Here is a 20,587-nt window from a genome sequence, read left to right as displayed (position 1 = left end):
GCAAGGCCTTGGTTCTGTCCAAAACTTGTGATTTTTCTTTTTTGTACTTGGTTTCCCCATAGGCTTGAGTCCGAGGACCATGCAAGGCCTTGGTTCTGTCCAAAACTTGTGATTTTTCTTTTTTGTACTTGGTTTCCCCATAGGCTTGAGTCGAGGACCATGCAAGGCCTTGGTTCTGTCCAAAACTTGTGATTTTTCTTTTTTGTACTTGGTTTCCCCATAGGCTTGAGTCCGAGGACCATGCAAGGCCTTGGTTCTGTCCAAAACTTGTGATTTTTCTTTTTTGTACTTGGTTTCCCCATAGGCTTGAGTCCGAGGACCATGCAAGGCCTGGTTCTATCCAAAACTTGTGATTTGTACTTGGTTCTTCCATGTTGGTTCTGTCCAAAACTTGTGATTTTCTTTTTTGTACTTGGTTTCCCCATAGGCTTGAATCCGAGGACCATGCAAGGCCTTGGTTCTGTCCAAAACTTGTGATTTTTCTTTTTTGTACTTGGTTTCCCCATAGGCTTGAGTCCGAGGACTATGCAAGGCCTTGGTTCTGTCCAAAACTTGTGATTTTTCTTTTTTGTACTTGGTTTCCCCATAGGCTTGAGTCCGAGGACCATGCAATGCCTTGGTTCTGTCCAAAACTTGTGATTTTTTCTTTTTTATTTATTTATTTTCCGAACGTAAGCCCCTGGACCAAGGCGGGGAGAGCTGGCTTGAGGCCAGAAGCCCCTATAGCTGCCTGCACCATTGGCACTGCAAGGCGTAGCCCTTAGCAGAAGTTTATGTCGGAGCAACAACTGCATGTCGCCGGAGATGGAGGAAACTCCGCGAACCTCTGCTTGTTAGAGAGTTGACTCCACCGCCACCTGCGCCAACGCGCAAGCCTTTCCCACAGACGGTGCCAATTATAGGGACACGATTTTTAACGACCCAAGGATGGGCTCGTATGTAAAGGGGCCCGAACAATACGATTTGTAGAGAGTGGGTTTGGAAAGGCTAGACCTTGGTAGTTGGGCAGCGGTTTAGTCAGGATTTTCATGGAAGCCCATACGAAGGTGGATTTGGCCTGTAGGGCTAAGCCTTACACGGATGTGGTTTGAAGATCTATCTCCTCGGACTTCATCCGAGGAACATCTCATCCTCGCCATTCTTCTTTTTTTATGGGGCCTCCCCCTTTTTTCTCAGCTCTCTCTCCCTTTTATACTAGTATTTCATTCCCGTTCTTCACCTACGTGTCCGTTTCTCCTTGTTCGGGGTGGTTACTCGTCTTATCAATCCATACGTCAGAGTGGTTGGGAAAAACTGGATAGCATGGTATGAGTATGGGTTTGTCAGGTGCTGGGCTCCACATTATGGTGTTGACAGCTTTCTCCCGCGTACTGCTCTTGTACTAAGTTTGTCATTTTCTTCATGCGTTTTTATGAGGTGTCGAGCATGAGATTGTCCTTAGCCACATCCTTGGGCTTTCCAGGAGCTTTCATCGCGCGTCTTCGGCAGTAGGGCTCCTCAGCCTGGGCTTTGGGCCCTTAACACGAAGTGGGCTGGGACCTCAAATTTTGGGCCCCACATTTTTATTTTAGTTTTTTTTTTTTTTGAGAATCATGAAATGGTATGTTAAAGTATAAAAAGTTGCATTTTGAGGTGTTAAATTGATTTTTCTTTATTTATTTAAGATAAGATAAGTTATATTATACACAACATACTTTCTAAAGCAATGTGAGATAATTATCCATCCCGTGATGTAAAAGTCTGTCAACTAAGTAATCTATTTCGATGGATGAAAGTTCTTGGCAATTTCTATGAATATCATGTTCAGCATCTTAATTTCTACATGCTTACGTTATTGAAAACAATTCTTTTGCTAGTTTATTGAGGAGGGTCTTTAGGAAATAACGTGGCAAAAATTGTAATTGCAGGTGCATGCTTATTCGTTTGATTTCTCTAGGTGATCCCCCTCCACTTCATGACCCACAATCCACATCAATCTGTTCCTATATATTCAATGAATAATTTGTTCACGTTGAGTGAGCCCACTAGTAGAGGGAGTTGGTTTCCACTCCAAGGGGTTGATTATGCACACATGTTGAGAATATATAATTATTTTATTATTATTATATAATTTATAATTTTTCTTTAAATTTTTTTAAATAAATTTGTTTTTTCTTAAAAATCAAAAAAATTTTAAAATTATTTTTCATCTTTTTATTTTACTAATATATCACTCTATTATTTTGGGTGTATTTGATTGAAATTATTCCTTATAAGGTACTCTATATTCTTTGAAATTATGTTATAGTATTCTATATTTTTCAATTTTTTGTACAAATAAACTTTTTAAGTTTCAAATAATTATTTAAATTCTTCATTATCTTAAAATGACATTTTCATGATAATCAAAACTCATAATAAACTTATACTAAATATGTATAATTTATTCTATAACTTTTATTGTAGATAATTTGTTCTCTCTAATAATTGAACAATTTCAAAAGTAATTTCCATCACTCTATTTTTACAAATATATAATTTTATAATTTCTTTTTATGTTTTTTTATTGATATTATTCTTTTTTTAAAATGTTCTATATTCTTCTAACTATTATTTTTATGCATTATATTTTCCTAATTTCTTTTGGTACATCTAAAATTTTTAAGTTTTAAAAATATTATTCAAATTCTCATTTTCTTAAGTAGATTATTATAATAAACAAAATTTATTATATAATTAGAATTGAAATTACTCAAATAATTGATAGTACATTCACCCTAAACTTGTCTTTTCCTATTCTTAAGTAAGTACTCCGATTCAGACCGAATTAGTACAAATGGACCGAAGTGGACCAAAATAAATAGAATTGATCAAATTGGACTTTATAGACTAAATTGCACTGATGTATACCGAATTGACCGAATAGACTGAAAACAGCTTGACTTCACCTAACATTCTTGAATGATTAATAAAGTAGTGATGGCAGGTGGAGACATATATGGCCAACATGATTAGCACAGAGTAAATAATATAATCAAAGAAGTAATCAAATTCTTTGGAAGAAAGTTCTTGGAAATTTTTTATGAATATCATGCTCAGCATCTTAATTTCTACATGCTTACGTTACTGAAAACAACTTTTTATGCTTGTTTATTGAGGAGGGGACTCAAGGAAATAATGTAGAAGAAATGGTATAAATTAATTGCAAGTGCATGTCTTTTCATTTGATTTCTCTAGGTGCACGATCCACTTCATGACCCACACCAATCTATTCCTATATATGTTCAAATTGAGTGAGCCCACTGGCAGAGGGAGGTGGTTTTTCCAGTCCAGGGGATTGATTATGGCACAAATAATATATTGCCTCCTGGATTATTATGCACACACATTTTATGCAAAAATGCATGCTTGTCACGGCACTTTGAGATTCATTTTTTTTTTTAAATTCCTTTGTTTTATGCATTTCAACTTTTTTACGAACACTTAATTATTAAACAATTTAAGATTTCAAAAGATCTTGAATCGGATTGTAAGGTCACCATACTTAGAAGCCGACGCTTATATAGGCAGAAACAATTGATATGCCGTCCTTTTTTCCAAGTGATCAAATCAAATGGAGCCATGCATGCAGGAAAATTAATTGTTGATCTCTCTCTCTCTCTATTTTCCTTGCTTTATTTTAATACAATGTATGCACTGATGGGCACTTGGTGGTTGGTACATTGATACATGAGCACAAGCTCCCGTAATCACAATTTCAATAGTATAGTTTGGTTTTCTTTATTAGAAGAACCACGACAACGCAAGTCTTAATGGCCAAGCCTATGCATTTGGGCCTTTGGGAGCATTTAACACCCTAGTCAAGGCCTAAGAGCCCAGCCAAGATTGACCCATTACATGAAATTTAGTTTTTTTTTAATTTTTTTATTCTTCATTATTTTAAGATTTTTTTTTTGTCTTTCTTTTTTTCCTAAGCTATATAGTATCTTCTATTAATTGTAATCAACTTGCTCTTTTATAATTATTTCATTCATCTTAAGAGGATTTTTTCTTTTATATAAAAAAAAAGATTTTCTTTTTAAGAGCATATAAATAAGACACATATACAATAAGAGTAGTTTCTCAAAAAAAAAAAAACAATAAGAGTTACTACTAAACTAATACAGCACTATACAACAGCAAAGTAGGCGTGAGGGTGACTTGGTAAAGTAGGAAAAGAGCTACACTTTGTAATGAGAGTGAAGACATCTGCAAAATATCATTTATCTGAAGTTATTTGTGTGTGTTATAGAACGACTTCTCGTATTGAAGTATCGTTTTCCACATCTTCTATTATCACTTATAAGCAAAGTCTCCAATTAAAGAATTTGATAGAATAAAATATAAATATTCTAATAATGAGTTTTTAATTGGTATTGTGGTTTAGCATCTGCTCAAATTATATCTAAAAATCTTTGTAAAATCATGGGCAATATTTCTATGAATGGGAAAACATTTTAAGTCACTCAATAAAAGTATTCTCATGCATAAAAAATTCAGCTGTTTTTTGATGGTACAAGGTAGCAGTACCTTCAAATTTCCTGAGTATCTACTTGACATTAAAAAGCATGCAGTATTGTGCCAAAGTCATTTGCCAATATCACATACAAGCAGTGTCTAATACACACTGTCATGATTTCAGTTCATTTTTTGTGTGTGCGAGAATGTGTGTATTAGTGCATGTGTAATAGGGTTTTTAGACCCTCAAAAGTACATATTAACCAATTTTAAGGTCAAGTAGTTACTAGTCAAATTATGCAAGGTCCTTGGTTATGCAAACAACACTAATTGTGTAATCAAAATAAAGTGTTGCGGAAAATATAGAATACACAATATGATAACTCAGGAAACCAATGGAACAATTTGTCCCAAAAGTAAAAGTTATTAGGGAAAACCTTCCCAAAAAGTAATTCACTATAGTAAAGTGAAGTTTTAGATCTACTACAAATTTTTTTTCCTAATCTCTACAAACCCAATAGATGAACTTACTTCAGAAAAATTTCAGAGCTTCAAAAGCTTTGAACACTCCACAAATGACGCATTCATGCTCAGGACTTGAACCTCCAATCAACTCCAAAAACCTCTAAAACCTTTCTTTCATAGCAGCACATCTATGGTAGTAGAGTGACTTTAATAATATGTTGAGTATTCGAATGATTTTTTTACTATAAATTTATAAATGTGTATTTCAAAAAAAAAAAAAAAAACTCTACCGTTAAAATAACTAGCACACATCTTATAAGCATTTTTTTTTTTTTTTGAAAGGATCTTGTAAGCATTAATAAAACTGAAAAGATAACAAATGATGCACTCATGTTCATGACTGGAACTTCCAACCGACTCCAAAAAACCCTTTAAAACTTTCATTCATAGTAGCAAGTCTGTGATAATAGCATGACTTCAGCCTTGCACTACAAAAAAACCAGTCTATTCCAGCGTTTTTTTCGAAACACCGCTACATGTTGCCTATTACTTTTGAAACTTCAGAATGATGGTGAAAACAAAACTTTTAGAAAGGAAAAGCACCTTTAACATACAAAAAAAAAGAGAGAGTAAATATTGCTTCTACTAAGACTCTATCAAGTTACCGATCACTTATTATTATTATTTTAAAGAAATGATAGAATTTCAAATCTATGACTACTTTTTTTAAGACCTAGTATTGCAACCAGCGAAGAAGAGGAAGTACCGCAACCCAACAAAAAAGAAGAAGTAGTGGAGAGCTGAGGGGAAGAAGCTTTTATTTTTTGAGATATATAAAAAATGTAAATTTAAAGAAAGTAGAATGTACAAGAGGCACGTTTGGTAGACTATAATAGTAATTACATAAGAATATTAATAGATATTACAAGGAATACAAAATGTTATAATGTAATGCTTATTATTATTCATTTGTTTGGTGACAACACAATAATAGAACTATGAAGACAATGGAATGAAAGCATTTTAAATTAAATTTAAGATATATTTTAAGAAATATCTTGCTCATATAATTATATTTCCAATTTTTATTTTATTTTATAATTTGAAAGAGAGATTATTATTTTTTTTATGATTTTTCATTTTCATAATTGTTATGTGTATATAGAAAGTTTGTTTATTTAGAAATATATTAATTGTATAAATTAATACACGAAATAGCTATTACATCATTTTTAGAGATGAATAATTATTCTTCATTTTAAAAAATAGCCATTCATAATGAATGACTATATCTTGTAATAAAAATATAACGAAACTACTAAATAGTTAAACCATACGAATAACTATTACATTATAGTGCCTATTACACTCTACTAAACATACTCTAGATAATCTGATTAGGGTATTTTTGCAAAGTGATTCCCTTCCAAAAAAAAAAAAGAAAAAAAAAAAAAAAAAAAGAGGTTCCTGTATTAACAAAAAAGAGAAAATTATAGAACCACTGTCTGGGTCTATTTAAAGAACCAAACATGCCAATCCCACATTGCCTAATAATCAAACTAGTTTACTCGTTATATTGTAGGATTAGAGGCAACGAGATTGCCGAGCTTGGTTGCGCAGGCTTGTGAAGTTGTGACCCAGTGCTAAAAACTAAAGATTGGGGCATTAAGGTGGTATGGAAGATGGTTAGCGCTGACACCAATGGGGTTATACAATGTGGCTGCTACAGATGTGTTCGTGTGTCCACGAGTACCTGCCATGGCCAGGAAAAGCGTACGTGGTCTCCGTTGTCTTATCAGAGCAGCGCAGCACATTCACATCAGCTTACATTAAAATTGAAGATACATGTAGTAGATTATACCCAATTACAGGTCTGAACTTTTTATTGGATACGATGATCAAAAAGACTTATGATTAATTAGATTTTTGGTTTGTTATTTAATGGGGTTGTTCCCTTATATTGGAGTTTTACCAATTTTTTTTTTTTTTAAATGGCAAGCACTTGTATGAAATTGAATGTTCTAATTGACTTGTGGCATGTTCAATTGTATGTCTTCGGTAGATTGGAAGAGGCAAGCAGATGGGTTTACTTGTAGCATCTAATAATGCATCTGTGTAATTTAACACGATTTACACTAGATGCTTTGAGGCAACGGAACGGTCGATTCTTGAGATTAAATCTCTCCTCCTCCACTCTTTGTTTGTTTGGTGCTCTGTTTTTACTTCTTTTTCTTGTTCTAATATTTTTGTTATTTATCCAAAAAAAAAAAAAAAAAGCATCTGTTTGATATGGAAGTTTTGAATTGTCAATGATGGACCAGTGGCTGTTAGGTAACTAGTAGTACTTTGTAAACCACCACTGGTCTCTTTTTTTCCTTTTTTTTTTTTTTAACTCTTTTTTATACCAGTCATGAACTCTAGAAATGGAAGCATGAGACTTGTGTTTGACTAATTCATTTTGTATTGTACAAAGGAACCTGCTCCAGTTCCTAATTCACTTGTGCAACAATATCTTATTAATCCAAGTAATATATTCCCATTATCTGCTTAATTTGTCGTTCTCCCTTCTTTATTTTCCCACATTGAGGCTTGGAGGAGGGATATTTTTAAAAAATAAAGAAAAACCATTCAGACCTTTTGAAACCAGCTGATCAATTATCACTGGACAAGGAAAGATCATAATGAATTTTTTTTTTTTGGGAGGGGGGGTGGGGATTTTTTTCTTACAATTAAAATGTCAAAGCATTGCTTAATGATGCTGAGCAGAAGAAATTCCATAGCCCTGCAGTGGAGAAGTGTTTGCACATTGCTAAAGATGCTCGTTATGATGCAGATGACATATTGGATGAGCTTGCTACTGAAACTTTGGGATGTAAGCTGGAAACTGAATCTAAGGCTGGCCCAAATCGGGTATGTAACTGGAACCCTATTTCCATGCCTTGCAGCACTCCATCTTATACAGGGATAGCATGAAAATTGAAAAAAGTTAATGAGAAGTTTGAATTGATGGCACTTATCAAAAAAAAAAAAGTTTGAATTGATGGCCAAATATAAAGATGTTCTTGAATCTTGGTTTAAAAGACAATGTTGGGAGATGGTCATTTAGATTATTCCTTGACAATAATCTACGAACAATATAGAATATGTCAGTTCTATATGTCTCCTGAAATACTTTTCAGTTATGTGAAATAGCTTGCACCTTGGTAACACTAGTTGCACTTTTCCTGATGCATTATCAATTAAGAGGAAACAGTCACAAGGATAGTACAATGCAAGTATCATAATGAACGAGGATAAGAAAACATATTAGTCTAGATCCTTAAGAGGCTGATAAAAGAATTAACATCCTCTGTAGCCAAGCCTATACACTCCAGTAGCAGCTGTTAGGAACCATACAAAACCAAAATGTGATTTGGAGGTAGCAAATGTCATCTAAAATAGGTTGCAACTGAAATTGGCAGGCAGGGCCTTGAGCAAGTTGGACAATGGCATTACCTAAGATATGTAGGCCAAGTTTTCCATATCCTCTGAAGTTTGGGTTCTTTATGTAGTTATAATTTCATTAGATATCTCTATATTATTCAAGTTCCTATTGATGTTCTGGCTCCACTAAGAAACTAATATGGTAAAATTACATGCTTTACATTTGCAGAAATGTGCATAGAGCTGATTTGCTATTAGTGTACAAAACTACTTTGCTGGCCTATAAGCACTGTTTCATTAGTTTTAAAACTGCTTGTTTGACACGTTCAGAAAGCAAGATTTAGACAGCAGTAATTGCCTTCCTCAAAATTCTCAAAACTTCAACACTACTTTGAAAACTATTGCACAGGCTTTACTCTCAAGGATGAAAATTGTTTTTTCATAATTACCTATACTATCAGGAATGACATTAACATTATAATTGCATTAAATGTTGGCTGTGGATTTTCAGAATACTAATCAAGATAATTCACATGTATTATACTCCGATTCCTGGAAAAAAAAAAAATTACATTGACTATCAACCTATCACACCCTCCTTCCAGATTTTTAGAATACTAATCAAGCCTCGCCTACAACAAAAACTACATATTTACATATTTACAACCAATGGCAGGAAAGTATCTACATATTTACAATAAGTTTTATTTATCAAAAAAAAAAAAAAAAAGAATACTAATCAGGATAATTTTTTATTTTTATTTATTATGTAAAATGGAAGGTGCATATAGGAAACTGATATACCCAATTACAGGTTTGAACCTTTTATTAGATATGATGATCAAAAAACTTACGATTAATTAGATTTTTTTGGTTTGTTATTAAGAGGGGATTTCCCTTTATGTTGGGGTTCTTACCATTTTTTTTTTCTTCTTTTAAATGGGAAGCACCTATATGAGATTGAATGTTCTAATTGACTTGTGGCATGTTCAATTGTAAGTCTTTGGTAGAGATTGGAAGAGGCAAGGAAGTGTTTTTGACAGTGAACTTGGGTAAAGTATACGCTATTTATTTGTTGAATGTGCTTAAACATCTTGTACCAGGAAAGTTTTGCTGAAAAGAAGCTATAATCGACCAAGATTTGAAAAGCGACGTAGTCATAAACTAGTTAAGATTTTGGGATGAAGGAACATGTAAAGCAAGGACAATTTAATATTCTTGATAGTAAAAGAGGGTGTTGGGCAGCCCCTACTGGTGAGGACTACAAGACAGTAAGAGCAGTCATTTGCTGAGCCTTTTGAGCTCTCCAGAGTTAGAAAGACAAGAAAGAACTGGAAGTCAAGAGAGGACTTTACTTCTTCCTGTTCAACACCAATTCCCAAAGCTCAAATAGAGATTGGTTGTTGCATCTGATGATGTAAACTTGATTTAAAATGGCATACATGGGATATACAATTTATTCCCTGCTATTGCAGTGATATAGAACTTATGTTTAGATAACAAAATGAATGATGGTTTTCTGGTCATATCAAACAAGCTTGTGGATGCAAATAACATAAACCAAACAAAAAGAAGTCATATAACTTGGCAGCATCACGCACCAAAATTTTTCATAAATAGTTGGTAGATGCGAGGAAGAAATCTTTAGCAACCTTGTGTGGATGACAAAACAGGGGATCGGGTCTTGTCTAGAGTTTTGGACAAGCATACAATTGCAAAGACTCGAAATGGGAGGAGGGTGTTCATCCTTTCAGGCAGTGACTTTAACTTTTCACATTCATGGATAAATTTTTTTGTCAAATTTGGGGCAAACAATCCTCCACAAAGAAAGGATACAAAATTAGGGCAAAACCAGATATCCAACTGGGCAAGAGAAGTAAGATCCTGGTGAGATCCCTCAAATATCGAAAGAGATTCAAGATTTTCACTTGCATTCACTCTAAGAAGTTTGAGATTTTGGTAGAACTCTAATGGAAAAGACCACAATGAATTACAATCATCATGTATCTGCAATCTTTCAAGTGAAGGATAGTAATGACCCCTTGGCAACTGAATTGTTCATTTGTTCCATGGATTTCAAGTGAGTTTAATGCAGTAGGTAGACCACCTCCTGGGAGAGACGTTAAAAGCTCCGCAAAGGACTGCAGGATGTGGTATCCTCCAATCGTGAGTTGACATAGCATAGGTGGTAATTGCTTTAACAGCACTTTATCACAATCACTTAATTGCATTCTAAGGAGATCTGGAGCTATAGGAATTGAAGTAACAAGCTGATGACATTTTTCAATTTGAAGTTTGATTAAAGAGGGAAGTTGATTGTGCTTAGCTTAGGACATTTAATTATGCAAAGCTCTTGGAGAGCAGAGAAAATTGCACCTTTGTATTTATCTTCATCCTTGCCTTCAAATAAAAACCATTTTTGCCACTCTGGCATGTCTTTGAAGCTTAATATTTCAAGAGATTTAAATGGCTTAATTGTAGAAGATCCATTCCCATAGATCTCTTGATCCACAGGTGATACAACATGAAAACCTTCAATAAAAAGTCTCGAGTACAGGAAGATGCCCAAGGGGAGGCAAGGAGAAGCAATACTTAAAAATTGCTAAGCTAGATGGTTACCATATTAGAGTGTGAACAAGCCTCAAACCAATTTGGAAATCTTGTACCCCCATAATGTTCAATGGTGAGAGATTCCAATTTTGTATCAAGGCGTAATTCTTCATACACATTTCTTTCATTTTCTGAATTGTAGTTGTCATGACCCCTCCACAGCACCAACTTAGAAAAAGACCATTTATCCTTCAAATTAACCTCCATAGCATCTCTAAGATTTTGAACGTTTTGCAAGTTTAGTATAGTCGATGATCTAGAAAGATGATGAAGCTCGCTCAACCTTTAATACTAGATCCATTATGTTTGCTCACAATAAAGGTAGTTAATTTTTGGAGATTTATCAATTTATGCACATGCAATGGCATCTCTTCCAATTTTGTTTCAATTATATCAAGGTGGCACAAGTTGACTAATCTCGACATTTTGGTAGGCAGCTTAGTGAGGAACTTACATCTTGATATTAACAAGGTTTGCAAATTATACAAGTACATACAGAATCCGGTAACCATTCAATTGAAGTATAATTGAGATTCAAATAACATAGGTGTTTCAAATTGCCAACAAAATTAGGTAACTACCTCATGTTTCTATAGGTAGAGAATGATAGCACTTGTAAACACTAAACTTTAGCAGCAAAGTATCTATCATCATTATTGATATATGATTCCGTAACAAGTAGATTGACTTGTGGCATGTTCAATTATAAGTCTTCAGTAGATTGGAAGAAACAAGAATTGTTTTTGGGCTGAACTGGGGGAAAGTGTCCACTATTTATTTGTTGAATATGCTTATACTTCTTGTACCTGGAAAGTTCTGGCTGAAAAGATGCTATAATTGACCAAGGTGTTAAGATAAGGAATAGCTTAGGCAACAGAATACATGAGGGGCCTGCATTAGTTTGGATTAGTCCTGATTACAAAGGCCTACTGTCTTTGGACTTTGAGGAATAAAACTCTTTTTTGAGTGGGAGTAGAAGTTTTCAGTATGCAATAAAAGTAGTAAAGTTACCTTTAGTATTTTGCCACGCAGATGGGTTTACACTATTTGCAGCATCTAATAATGCCTCTGTGATACAGAAGTTTTGAGTTGTCAATGATGGACCAGTGACTGTTAGGTAACTAGTAGTACTATTTAAACCACTAGTCTCTCTCTCTCTCTCTCTCTCTCTCTCTCTCTTTGGTAACTCTTCTTTATACCAAACAAGAACTCAGAAACAGAAGCATGAGACTTGTGTTTGCGTGAGACTTTTTGAAGTCCCATTGTATAGACATCAGCCTTGTACGACTTATTCATTTTGTATTGAACAAAATCACCTGCTCCGGTTGTTGAAATGGGGTCTCAACCCAAATGAATTGGCCTTCACTATTTATTTGTTCAATGTGCTTACACGTACAACTAGTAACCGGAAAAAGTCTACTGAAAAGATGTTTTACTTGACAAAGATGTGAGATGTAAAGATGAAGAAATAGCTTGGGCAGTAGAGTACGTGAGAAACATGTCATTATTTGCATTTTTCCAGACTCCAGAGGCTTACTGTCAAAGAGAAACAGACTCTTTTAGGGGTGGGAGTTCAAGTATTTAGTGTGTAACAGAAGTAGTAGAGTGAATGTTAGGGGTGGGAGTAGAAGTGTTCAATATGTCAAAAAAAAGGTTGAATTTTAGCATTAGAATTGCTTTACAATTCTTCATGGGATCTAATTCCACGGTGATACTATTTTTGCTGTAGTATTATGTCTGTAGCTGTTTTTGATCACTAAATCTTTCCTTTTCCCAATACAACCAACTGGAGCTTTTCATAGCAGTGCGACACAGTAGTGTTGCCAAGAAAATCTGTAGCCTTGTATTCATGTTTTCAAAATATAAATTTCCATTGCCAAAATGTTAATCAGGCTCAGTTGAGTCGAGTGTACATCTCTGTTTCCTAGATTCCTAATGAAATCTCAATAGCATTGGAAAAGTACCAACAAAATACAAATTCAAGAATATTTCAGAGTACATCTGAGTAGACTCATTTAGAAAATGATCAAGTTCTTCATATGTAACAATCACCATTGATATTATATAAATTGCCTAAGTGATATATTTCCAATTAAATCTAGAATCTAAAAACTGGAGCTACAGAATTCCATCCATTGCTCTTCATTGTACCGATTCACACATGGAGGTCCAAACTTCATATGAAGTTAAAAAGAATAGGTTGGCAGCACAGATGTCATTAATGCTTGTTGGAAGTAAGTTTAGCTCTTTGGAAGCTTTGGTTGTAGAAGGTCAGATTTGGTTGGTAGCAGCCACCTCAGATCTTAAAACCAAGCTTATAATTATTGTATTCATCAATAGGATGATGTAAAGCAGTTGTCAGTTACGTTATTGTTGGAAGCCTCAACATTATGCACATATTGTGTTTGAAAACCTGCAGAATAGTTAAGATCTAAAAGTCAATCAGGATTGGAGGCCCTAATTTTATGTTAGAAGCACAACTCAAATGAACAAAATTGACAACCACAGACTACATTTGGTTTGAAAACACATACTGGTAATTGCTGGTATTGATATCATAGAGCCTCAAGAATGGCCTTGATTTTTCATGGAACAAACACGTGAGACATCTTGGGATAGTTTCCCCCACTATGCCTCTCCTATCACTATCTCAGCATACGACAATTTAGAATTATTGATAGTAACAACGGAGTTTAACACCCCCTACTGGTGAGGACTGCAAGGACAACAAGAACAGAGATGTGCTGAGCCTTTTGAACTCTCTGGAGTGTGGAAAAGATGAAAGAGCCAAAAGTCTGGAGAGGGCTGACATTTTTCCGTTCACCATCAATTCCCAAAGCTTAGAGAGAGGTAGTTTGTTGACCTGATAATGTATACTTCATTTAAACTGGTGCATATGGAATATACAAAATGTTCTTGCCATTGTGTAGTATAGCATATGTGTTTGGCTAACAGCATGCATGTTGGCTATTTGGTCATATAAAGAAAGGTAATTGATGCAAATAATATAAATGGAATAAAATAAATAAATAAGACAAACAAAGGCATATAACTTGGCAGTATCAAGCACCAAAAGATTCCAGGCAAATCCCTAGTGATAAAAATTATTTTTAGTAACAAAGGATGTGTCAATAAATGCTACTCTAATCTGAAAATAATGACAGATCGTTGGAACAAGATGAGCTTACCACCTTTAATTGCATGATCCATCCAGCATGGATTTTTTTTTTTTTGGTGTTGCAAGACTTGCAGGCCCGCATAGTTTTCATTATAGACCACAAAACAAGAATTCCAAGCAGGGACTTCCAGCAGAAAATACTCCAATAGCTGATTTCTTCATTCCTCGAGCAGAGAAACAGGGGATGTCATTATATAGACCATTTCACCCACATGTGATGTGTCCATTACATCAGATATGTGACATTTAGATCATTATATGGATAAGCATTCAATAATGATTATAGATCATTAATTTCCTCTTTTGAGAAGAGAAACAGTAAATGATAAGAATGAAGCACAGTGTGAAGCTGACCTGCATTGTTCAATCAAAAGAACTTCTCTCACTAAGACTGAGAAGTGAAATTTAATCTAAAAAATGTGATAATGGAAGCTACAAGTCTGCACTAGGTTCCATCTGCCTCTTCTCATATATGATTAAATAGCCTGCCATATTTCTCAAGACAAACGATACAATCACATTTTGAACTTCTTATAGAGTAAACTGTTAAAAGAATCGATCTGTTAGTCATTGAATAGATAAGCTTAAGGAAAAATAAGAATAAAAATTGAACTCCCAGAGATTTGTCATTCCCTCAATCTTCCACTTTCTTGTTGTACCACCAGGAGTATGGACTCAAAATGAAGGAGCAGAATAGAGCTGCAGGTCCCTCCAGTTGGAATGTGACCTGGAAGCATATTTGAAATTTAGGAGTGTGACTGATGCAAGAGGAACAATAGGCTCTGATATTACACCAAATAAATGCTGGGCTTGTGTTGCACTCGTTGACAAATTAAAGTGAATCTACACAAGAATTCCTTCCCTTAACATTTTCAGGATGTAGCACGAAACATCTCATATCTGTTTTATTAGTTTTAAAAATCATTTAGAAAAGAAGCAGTAAAGTAACTTGATACTAAGCTGGTTGTAAAGAAGTACCTGACAAATTGACAATAAAATTGAGTCGTGTTGCTAGCTATCTCTTGTGTGGAGTGAAACGAGGGATTGGGTCTCATCAAGAGTTTAAGCACCCACCAAAACTTTATAATTGATTCTTATGCACGGGATGCGAGTCTTCTTGCCAGATTTTCCACTTATTTTGGCATCACTGCTTGTTTTTATTTTCTATGACTCATGTATGAGAAACTAAAGTCCCTTCTCCAGTAACCGAAAAATATTAATGCCTCTACCTCGGTTGCTCATTTAAGGTTTATTCTGCAAAAACAAATCAATAAATTAAACAACCACCAGGATTTTATTGTTCTCTAATAAAATTTAAAGAGTCAAGGATACCAAAAATTGCATGCAATTATTAATTTAGTGTACAGAAATTGACCATCAATTACGTCAGTTTCAATTAGTACGGAAGACAGAAGAAAAAATATAAAATCAGGGATATCCTAGTTGTGACCAAATGAATTGAAAAGCAATGCATGTGAATAATTACAAAAGTTAACAGCAATAAGTAGATGAGAGTTGGTAATAGTGCAAAACAAAGTACCTTGGCAGCCTCACATGGAATGGGGCGAGCCAGTGAGTTGCACCAGATTAGGACTAATATCAGTATGGCGATTGTAGTTTGTACCAATTTCTAAAGTTAGGTTCAAGACTCAATACACAAGAAAAAGAGGCTGAGGGGAAATACTGGTGACTGACCCACCTTTGTTTTCGGAAAAAGAAAAAACTTATTACAAAAAGCTTATTATTAATTGAAATGGCAACAATATAATTGTACCACACTTTAAACAATATAAAAAAATAAAATTTTGAATTCTTTTTTTTGAATTAATTTTTTTTTGATGATTTATTGCACAACAGCTTGTAAGAATTATGTAATAAAAGTTGTAGTATCTATAATTTTTTTTTTTTTAAAAGATAGCCATGCTTGCAAGTTAATATGATAAATAATATTATTTAAATTGTATTTGGGATCTAACATTTGTTCTTAAAATCATGTGTTCAAAATTCAATTTTACTGTTTGAGATTGTGTTTGTTTTGAAACAACAATTTTATGGAGAAATCCAATTTCACATTCTATTAAGTTGTCAACTTATGATAAGAGCAAAATCACTTTCATGTAAGTCTACCACTAACACCATTTTATTATGTACCAATTATGGCTTGACAAGTTATTTGGATATGAAATTAGGTGTGTCCTAGACTTAATAGTGTGCAAAATGGTGTTTGAGGGCGTGGCACCATGGTTACATGAAATTAGGAGGTGTCTTTCTCTGATTAGTGTGTTGTGATTGAGAGGATACTGTGCAAGGATTGAATGGTTTTCAGTTTCATAGCTGGGATATTCTTAGTGGCCCGTTATATCCTAGGCCCATTATGCCTAGGCCCAGGACACTCCTTAAGTATGGAATCTATGGATGGAGGATGTCCTTGGTTTTTTAGGCCCACTTGTAAATTTGAATATGCAAATGTCCTTGGTTTTTACAGAATATACTTTTTATATAAATAAAATTACAATTTTAGATTCCAAAATAATAATTTTAATAATTCGATAGTTGGGACAGGGATTTGAAACCTAATTGTTTTATACAACTACACAACTTCATGAAAATATTACATAATTTTATTTTTAATCATTGGTGGTTATCTTATCATCAAAACCTCCTGACAAATAATTTGAATTTGAATTTTTTTTTTCATCTTTACTTTTTCTATGCGTACGTATCAAACAAATTGATTGCTAGATGCAGTCCAAATATTTTTTATTTGTTTGCATTATCATATTTTCAAGCTTCTCATAAAAATTGGAAATTAACTAAAATGATTTTGGATAAAAGTTTTTAAAATATTGGTGCTCTACTTTTATAAGAGTGATCAGCCTTGATGAATAAATTTCCATCGCTAAGCAACACAGTAGTGCTGCCAAGAAAATCTTTTGTCTTGTATTTCTTGTTTTTGGAATATAAATTTCCGTCGCTAAAATGTTAATTAGGCTCAATTGAGTTAAGTGTATGTCTCCGTTTCCTAGATTCCTAATGAAATCTAGTTTCCTTGATTCCTAATGAAATCTAAGAAACTCATTTAAAAAATGATCAAATTCTTTATATGTAACAATCACAATTGATATGATATAAATTTCCTAAGCAAAATGTTTCCAATCAAATCTGGAATCTGAAAACTGGGGCTACACAATTCTCTCCATTGCTCTTCATTTTACCAATTCACACACAAGTCCAAACTTCATATGAAATTAGAAAGAACAGGCCGGCAGGACAGATATCATTGCTGCTTGTTGGATGTAAGTTTAGCTCTGTGTAAGCTTTGGATGTAGAAGGTGAAATTTGGTTGGTATCAGCCACCTTAGATCTTAAAACCAAGCATATAAATATTGTATTCATCAATAGGATGATGTCAAGCGGTTGTGAGGTATGTTATTGTTGGAAGCCTCAACATGTGTCCTTTTGGTACAAGATTTTCATCCCATTTCCCTAGTCTTTGATGAAGCTTAGTAGATGCTGGTTTGTATAATATAAAGAAGTTGTGTAATGTGAAGTAATTCTAATTATACATTTGACAAACTTTAACATATTATATGCTACATGCCTTTTCTTCTTGGTGGGCAGCATTTGAAAGATCTTAATGACCCAATAATGTCACAAGTTTTAGTGGAGACAGAGAACATGCTAGCTCGTGGTAGAATGGACCTACCTCTTAGTCTATGCTTTGCAGCTCCTAGGGGAGATGACTTCTTGTTACAACAGCTTTTGAAACAGGGTCTTGATCCAAATGAATTGGACAGCAATGGCAGGACAGTTCTGGTGTGTAACATGCTTCCGCTTCTGATCTTATTCATCAACTTCTTAATCTTATGATGTGAATTCTGATACTCTCTCTTAAATTTCTTCCCTTGTTTTATGTAAAATCAGCATATAGCAGCCGCCAAAGGAAGTGAGAATTGTGTGCATCTATTACTTGAATATGGGGCAGATCCTAACAATAGAGGTACCTCCTAGCCCAACAGCTTAAACTTTTGCTTTTTTCCCGTTTTTAATTCTTGCAATGTTCTGCTCTTAACCATGTGGGACAATGATATAGCTTGTTTTTGTTTTAAGAATGCAGTTTAGTTAAATTTCCATTTATTTCATTTGATTTTGGAATTTGGGTTATTGCCAAGCATGGATCATTTTGGGGATTGATTCAATATGTAATATAAGGCAATGAATTTGATTTTGTGTATGCAGACTCAGACGGGAATGTGCCTCTGTGGGTGGCAATGCTGGGTGGTCATGAACCGGTGATCAACCTGTTACTAGAAAATGGAGCAAAATTATACTCCGGAGACATTGGTCAATTTGCATGCACTGCTGTTGAGCAAAACAACTTGAAGTTGCTCAAGGAAATAATTCGTCTAGGGGGAGATGTTATGCGTTCTAAGTCCAATGGAACCACAGCTCTCCATATTGCAGTTTGTGAAGGCAATACTGAAATAGTAAGATTTCTTTTGGACAAAGATGCTGATATTGACAAACCAGACTTTTATGGTTGGACCCCAAGGGCTCTAGCCGAACAACAAGGACATGAAGACATTCAACTACTTTTCCAATCTAGTGGAGAGCCCAAAAATCAATCCTTCATTGCAATGCCGAGCAGAGAAATGACAATCAGTTCCTTGGCAGATTTAATAGTGAGCCAACAATCAGTCCTCTATCCCGGAAGTCTCTTTCGAAGGAATAGCGTTTGAATCATGGAGCCAAACCCGTCCAAGGCGTAGGGCTAATAATTTCCACAACTCACTATTTGGCATTATGTCAGCTGCACATACTGAGGAGAAAGATTTTCTATTCCCTGCTAATCAGATAAGAAGTGCTAGAGACTCTGGAAGTAAAGCTGCTAGAGTGACCATCAGTTGTCCAGAAAAAGAACAAGCTAGTGGAAAACTTGTGCTACTTCCAGGGAGTTTTCAAGAGCTACTTGATATTGCTGCAAAGAAATTTGGGATCCTGCCTTCGAAGGTCCTAAGTAAAGAAGGAGCTGAAATTGATGATATAGAGGCCATTAGAGATGGTGACCATCTTATTTTTGTCAGTTATCTTGGAATTTAGGAATCTAACAGCAAAAGCTCTCAAACCAATGGATGCTTTTGGTACATGCATAGATTGAATTTTATCTTTATTTTTTTCCTCCTTTTTTATTTAGCAATCTTCAATGTGATGGTTAGAACCTTAGCAGGCACAATCCCAAATTTCTTAGCACTAATCTCAAGTAGGTCTTGAAACTCCATGGAAGTAGCACAAGTTTTCCAGCAACTTACCCCTCTTTGTGGACAAATAGTTGTCACTCTAGCTAGCAGGTGTGAACTCCACAATTTCTCACACTGCTTATCATTCTTCATGCTAGGGAGCTATGTTCACACTTCACACCCTAAATTGGCAAATGCTAATTCCCCATGGGGTAACTGTATAATTTTCCAAGGTAAAAAAGCACCTGACCAATTTGAAACAAAAATAAATAGAAACAAAGCTCTAATAAAGGGAACCCATGGACCCTATTCTGGCACCCCATAGGGTTAGCATTCTTCACTGTTAAAATTTCTCCAATTACTGCTACATTGAACTTTAATTTCCACATGCTAATGGGCATTCATATTCCTTCACAATAATCTACTAACGATACAGAATAATGTCAGTTCTGTATGTCATGAAATACTTTGAGTTAACTGAAATAGCTTGCACCTTGGTACCACCTTTTACACTTCTTTTCCTGATATATTAACAATTAAGAGGAAACAATCACGGAGCTAGTACTTGCAAGCATCAAAATGAACAAGTATAAGAAAACAAAATAGCCTAGATCCTTACGAGTCTAAGTAAAGACTTAGCAGTCTCAGCAACCAAGCCTTTACACTCCTTGTGCAGCTGTTAGGAACCAACCAAACCAAAAAGTTTCCTGATGTGATTTGCAGCTAGCAAATGTCTTATAAAATAGGTTGCAACTGAAATTGGCAGCCAGGGCCTTGAGCAAGTTGCACAATGACATTAACAGAGGAGATATATAGACCAGTTTTTCCACGTCTTCTGAGGTTTGGGTTCGTCATGCAATTATAATTTTGTTAAATATCTCCATATTTTGCGAGTCCTTTATTGATATTTCGGGTCCATTAACAAACTAATATAGTAGAATTACTTGCTTTACATTTGAAGAAATGTGCAATAGAATTGATCTACTATTTAGTGTACAATACTATTCTGCTGGCCTATAAGCACCGCTTTATTTAGTTTTAAAAATACTTGTTTTACACATTTAGAAAGCATGATTAGGATAGCAGTACTTGCATTCCTCTTTTAAGTTCTCAAAATTTCAACACTATAATGAAAAACATTGATCAGGTTTTACTCTCAGGGATGAAAATTGCTTTTTCATAAATATCAAATTCATTT

At 34.6% G+C, this 20,587-nt stretch overlaps 2 protein-coding genes across 2 annotated transcripts in view; one reads left to right on the top strand and one right to left on the bottom strand.

The window, feature by feature from the left end:
• LOC115984375 (putative disease resistance RPP13-like protein 1) overlaps positions 1-20,587 on the bottom strand; it is a 149,333-nt gene that overhangs the window by 19,351 nt on the left and 109,395 nt on the right. The gene's annotated exons all lie outside the window — the stretch shown is intronic.
• On the top strand, positions 6,643-19,252 carry LOC115984661 (potassium channel AKT1-like). Its single transcript, XM_031107683.1, has 6 exons — positions 6,643-6,714; positions 7,708-7,851; positions 17,774-17,968; positions 18,077-18,152; positions 18,392-18,865; positions 18,963-19,252. Exons 1-6 carry the CDS (start codon positions 6,643-6,645, stop codon positions 19,250-19,252), a joined length of 1,251 nt encoding a protein of 416 aa, XP_030963543.1.

The sequence above is a fragment of the Quercus lobata genome, chromosome 4 (assembly GCF_001633185.2).
Source record: "Quercus lobata isolate SW786 chromosome 4, ValleyOak3.0 Primary Assembly, whole genome shotgun sequence".
Taxonomy (NCBI): Eukaryota; Viridiplantae; Streptophyta; class Magnoliopsida; order Fagales; family Fagaceae; genus Quercus; species Quercus lobata.
The sequence above is the reverse complement of the archived record's forward strand: the minus strand, read 5'-3'. Positions and strand labels throughout refer to the sequence as shown.

Bases quoted from the DNA above. Each gene is read 5' to 3' on its own strand.
- LOC115984661 (XM_031107683.1), top strand. From the start codon at position 6,643: ATGGGGTTATACAATGTGGCTGCTACAGATGTGTTCGTGTGTCCACGA. The intron at 17,969-18,076 runs GTGTGTAACATG...ATGTAAAATCAG, and splicing joins GCAATGGCAGGACAGTTCTG to CATATAGCAGCCGCCAAAGG. The intron at 18,866-18,962 runs GTCTCTTTCGAA...GCATTATGTCAG, and splicing joins ATCAGTCCTCTATCCCGGAA to CTGCACATACTGAGGAGAAA.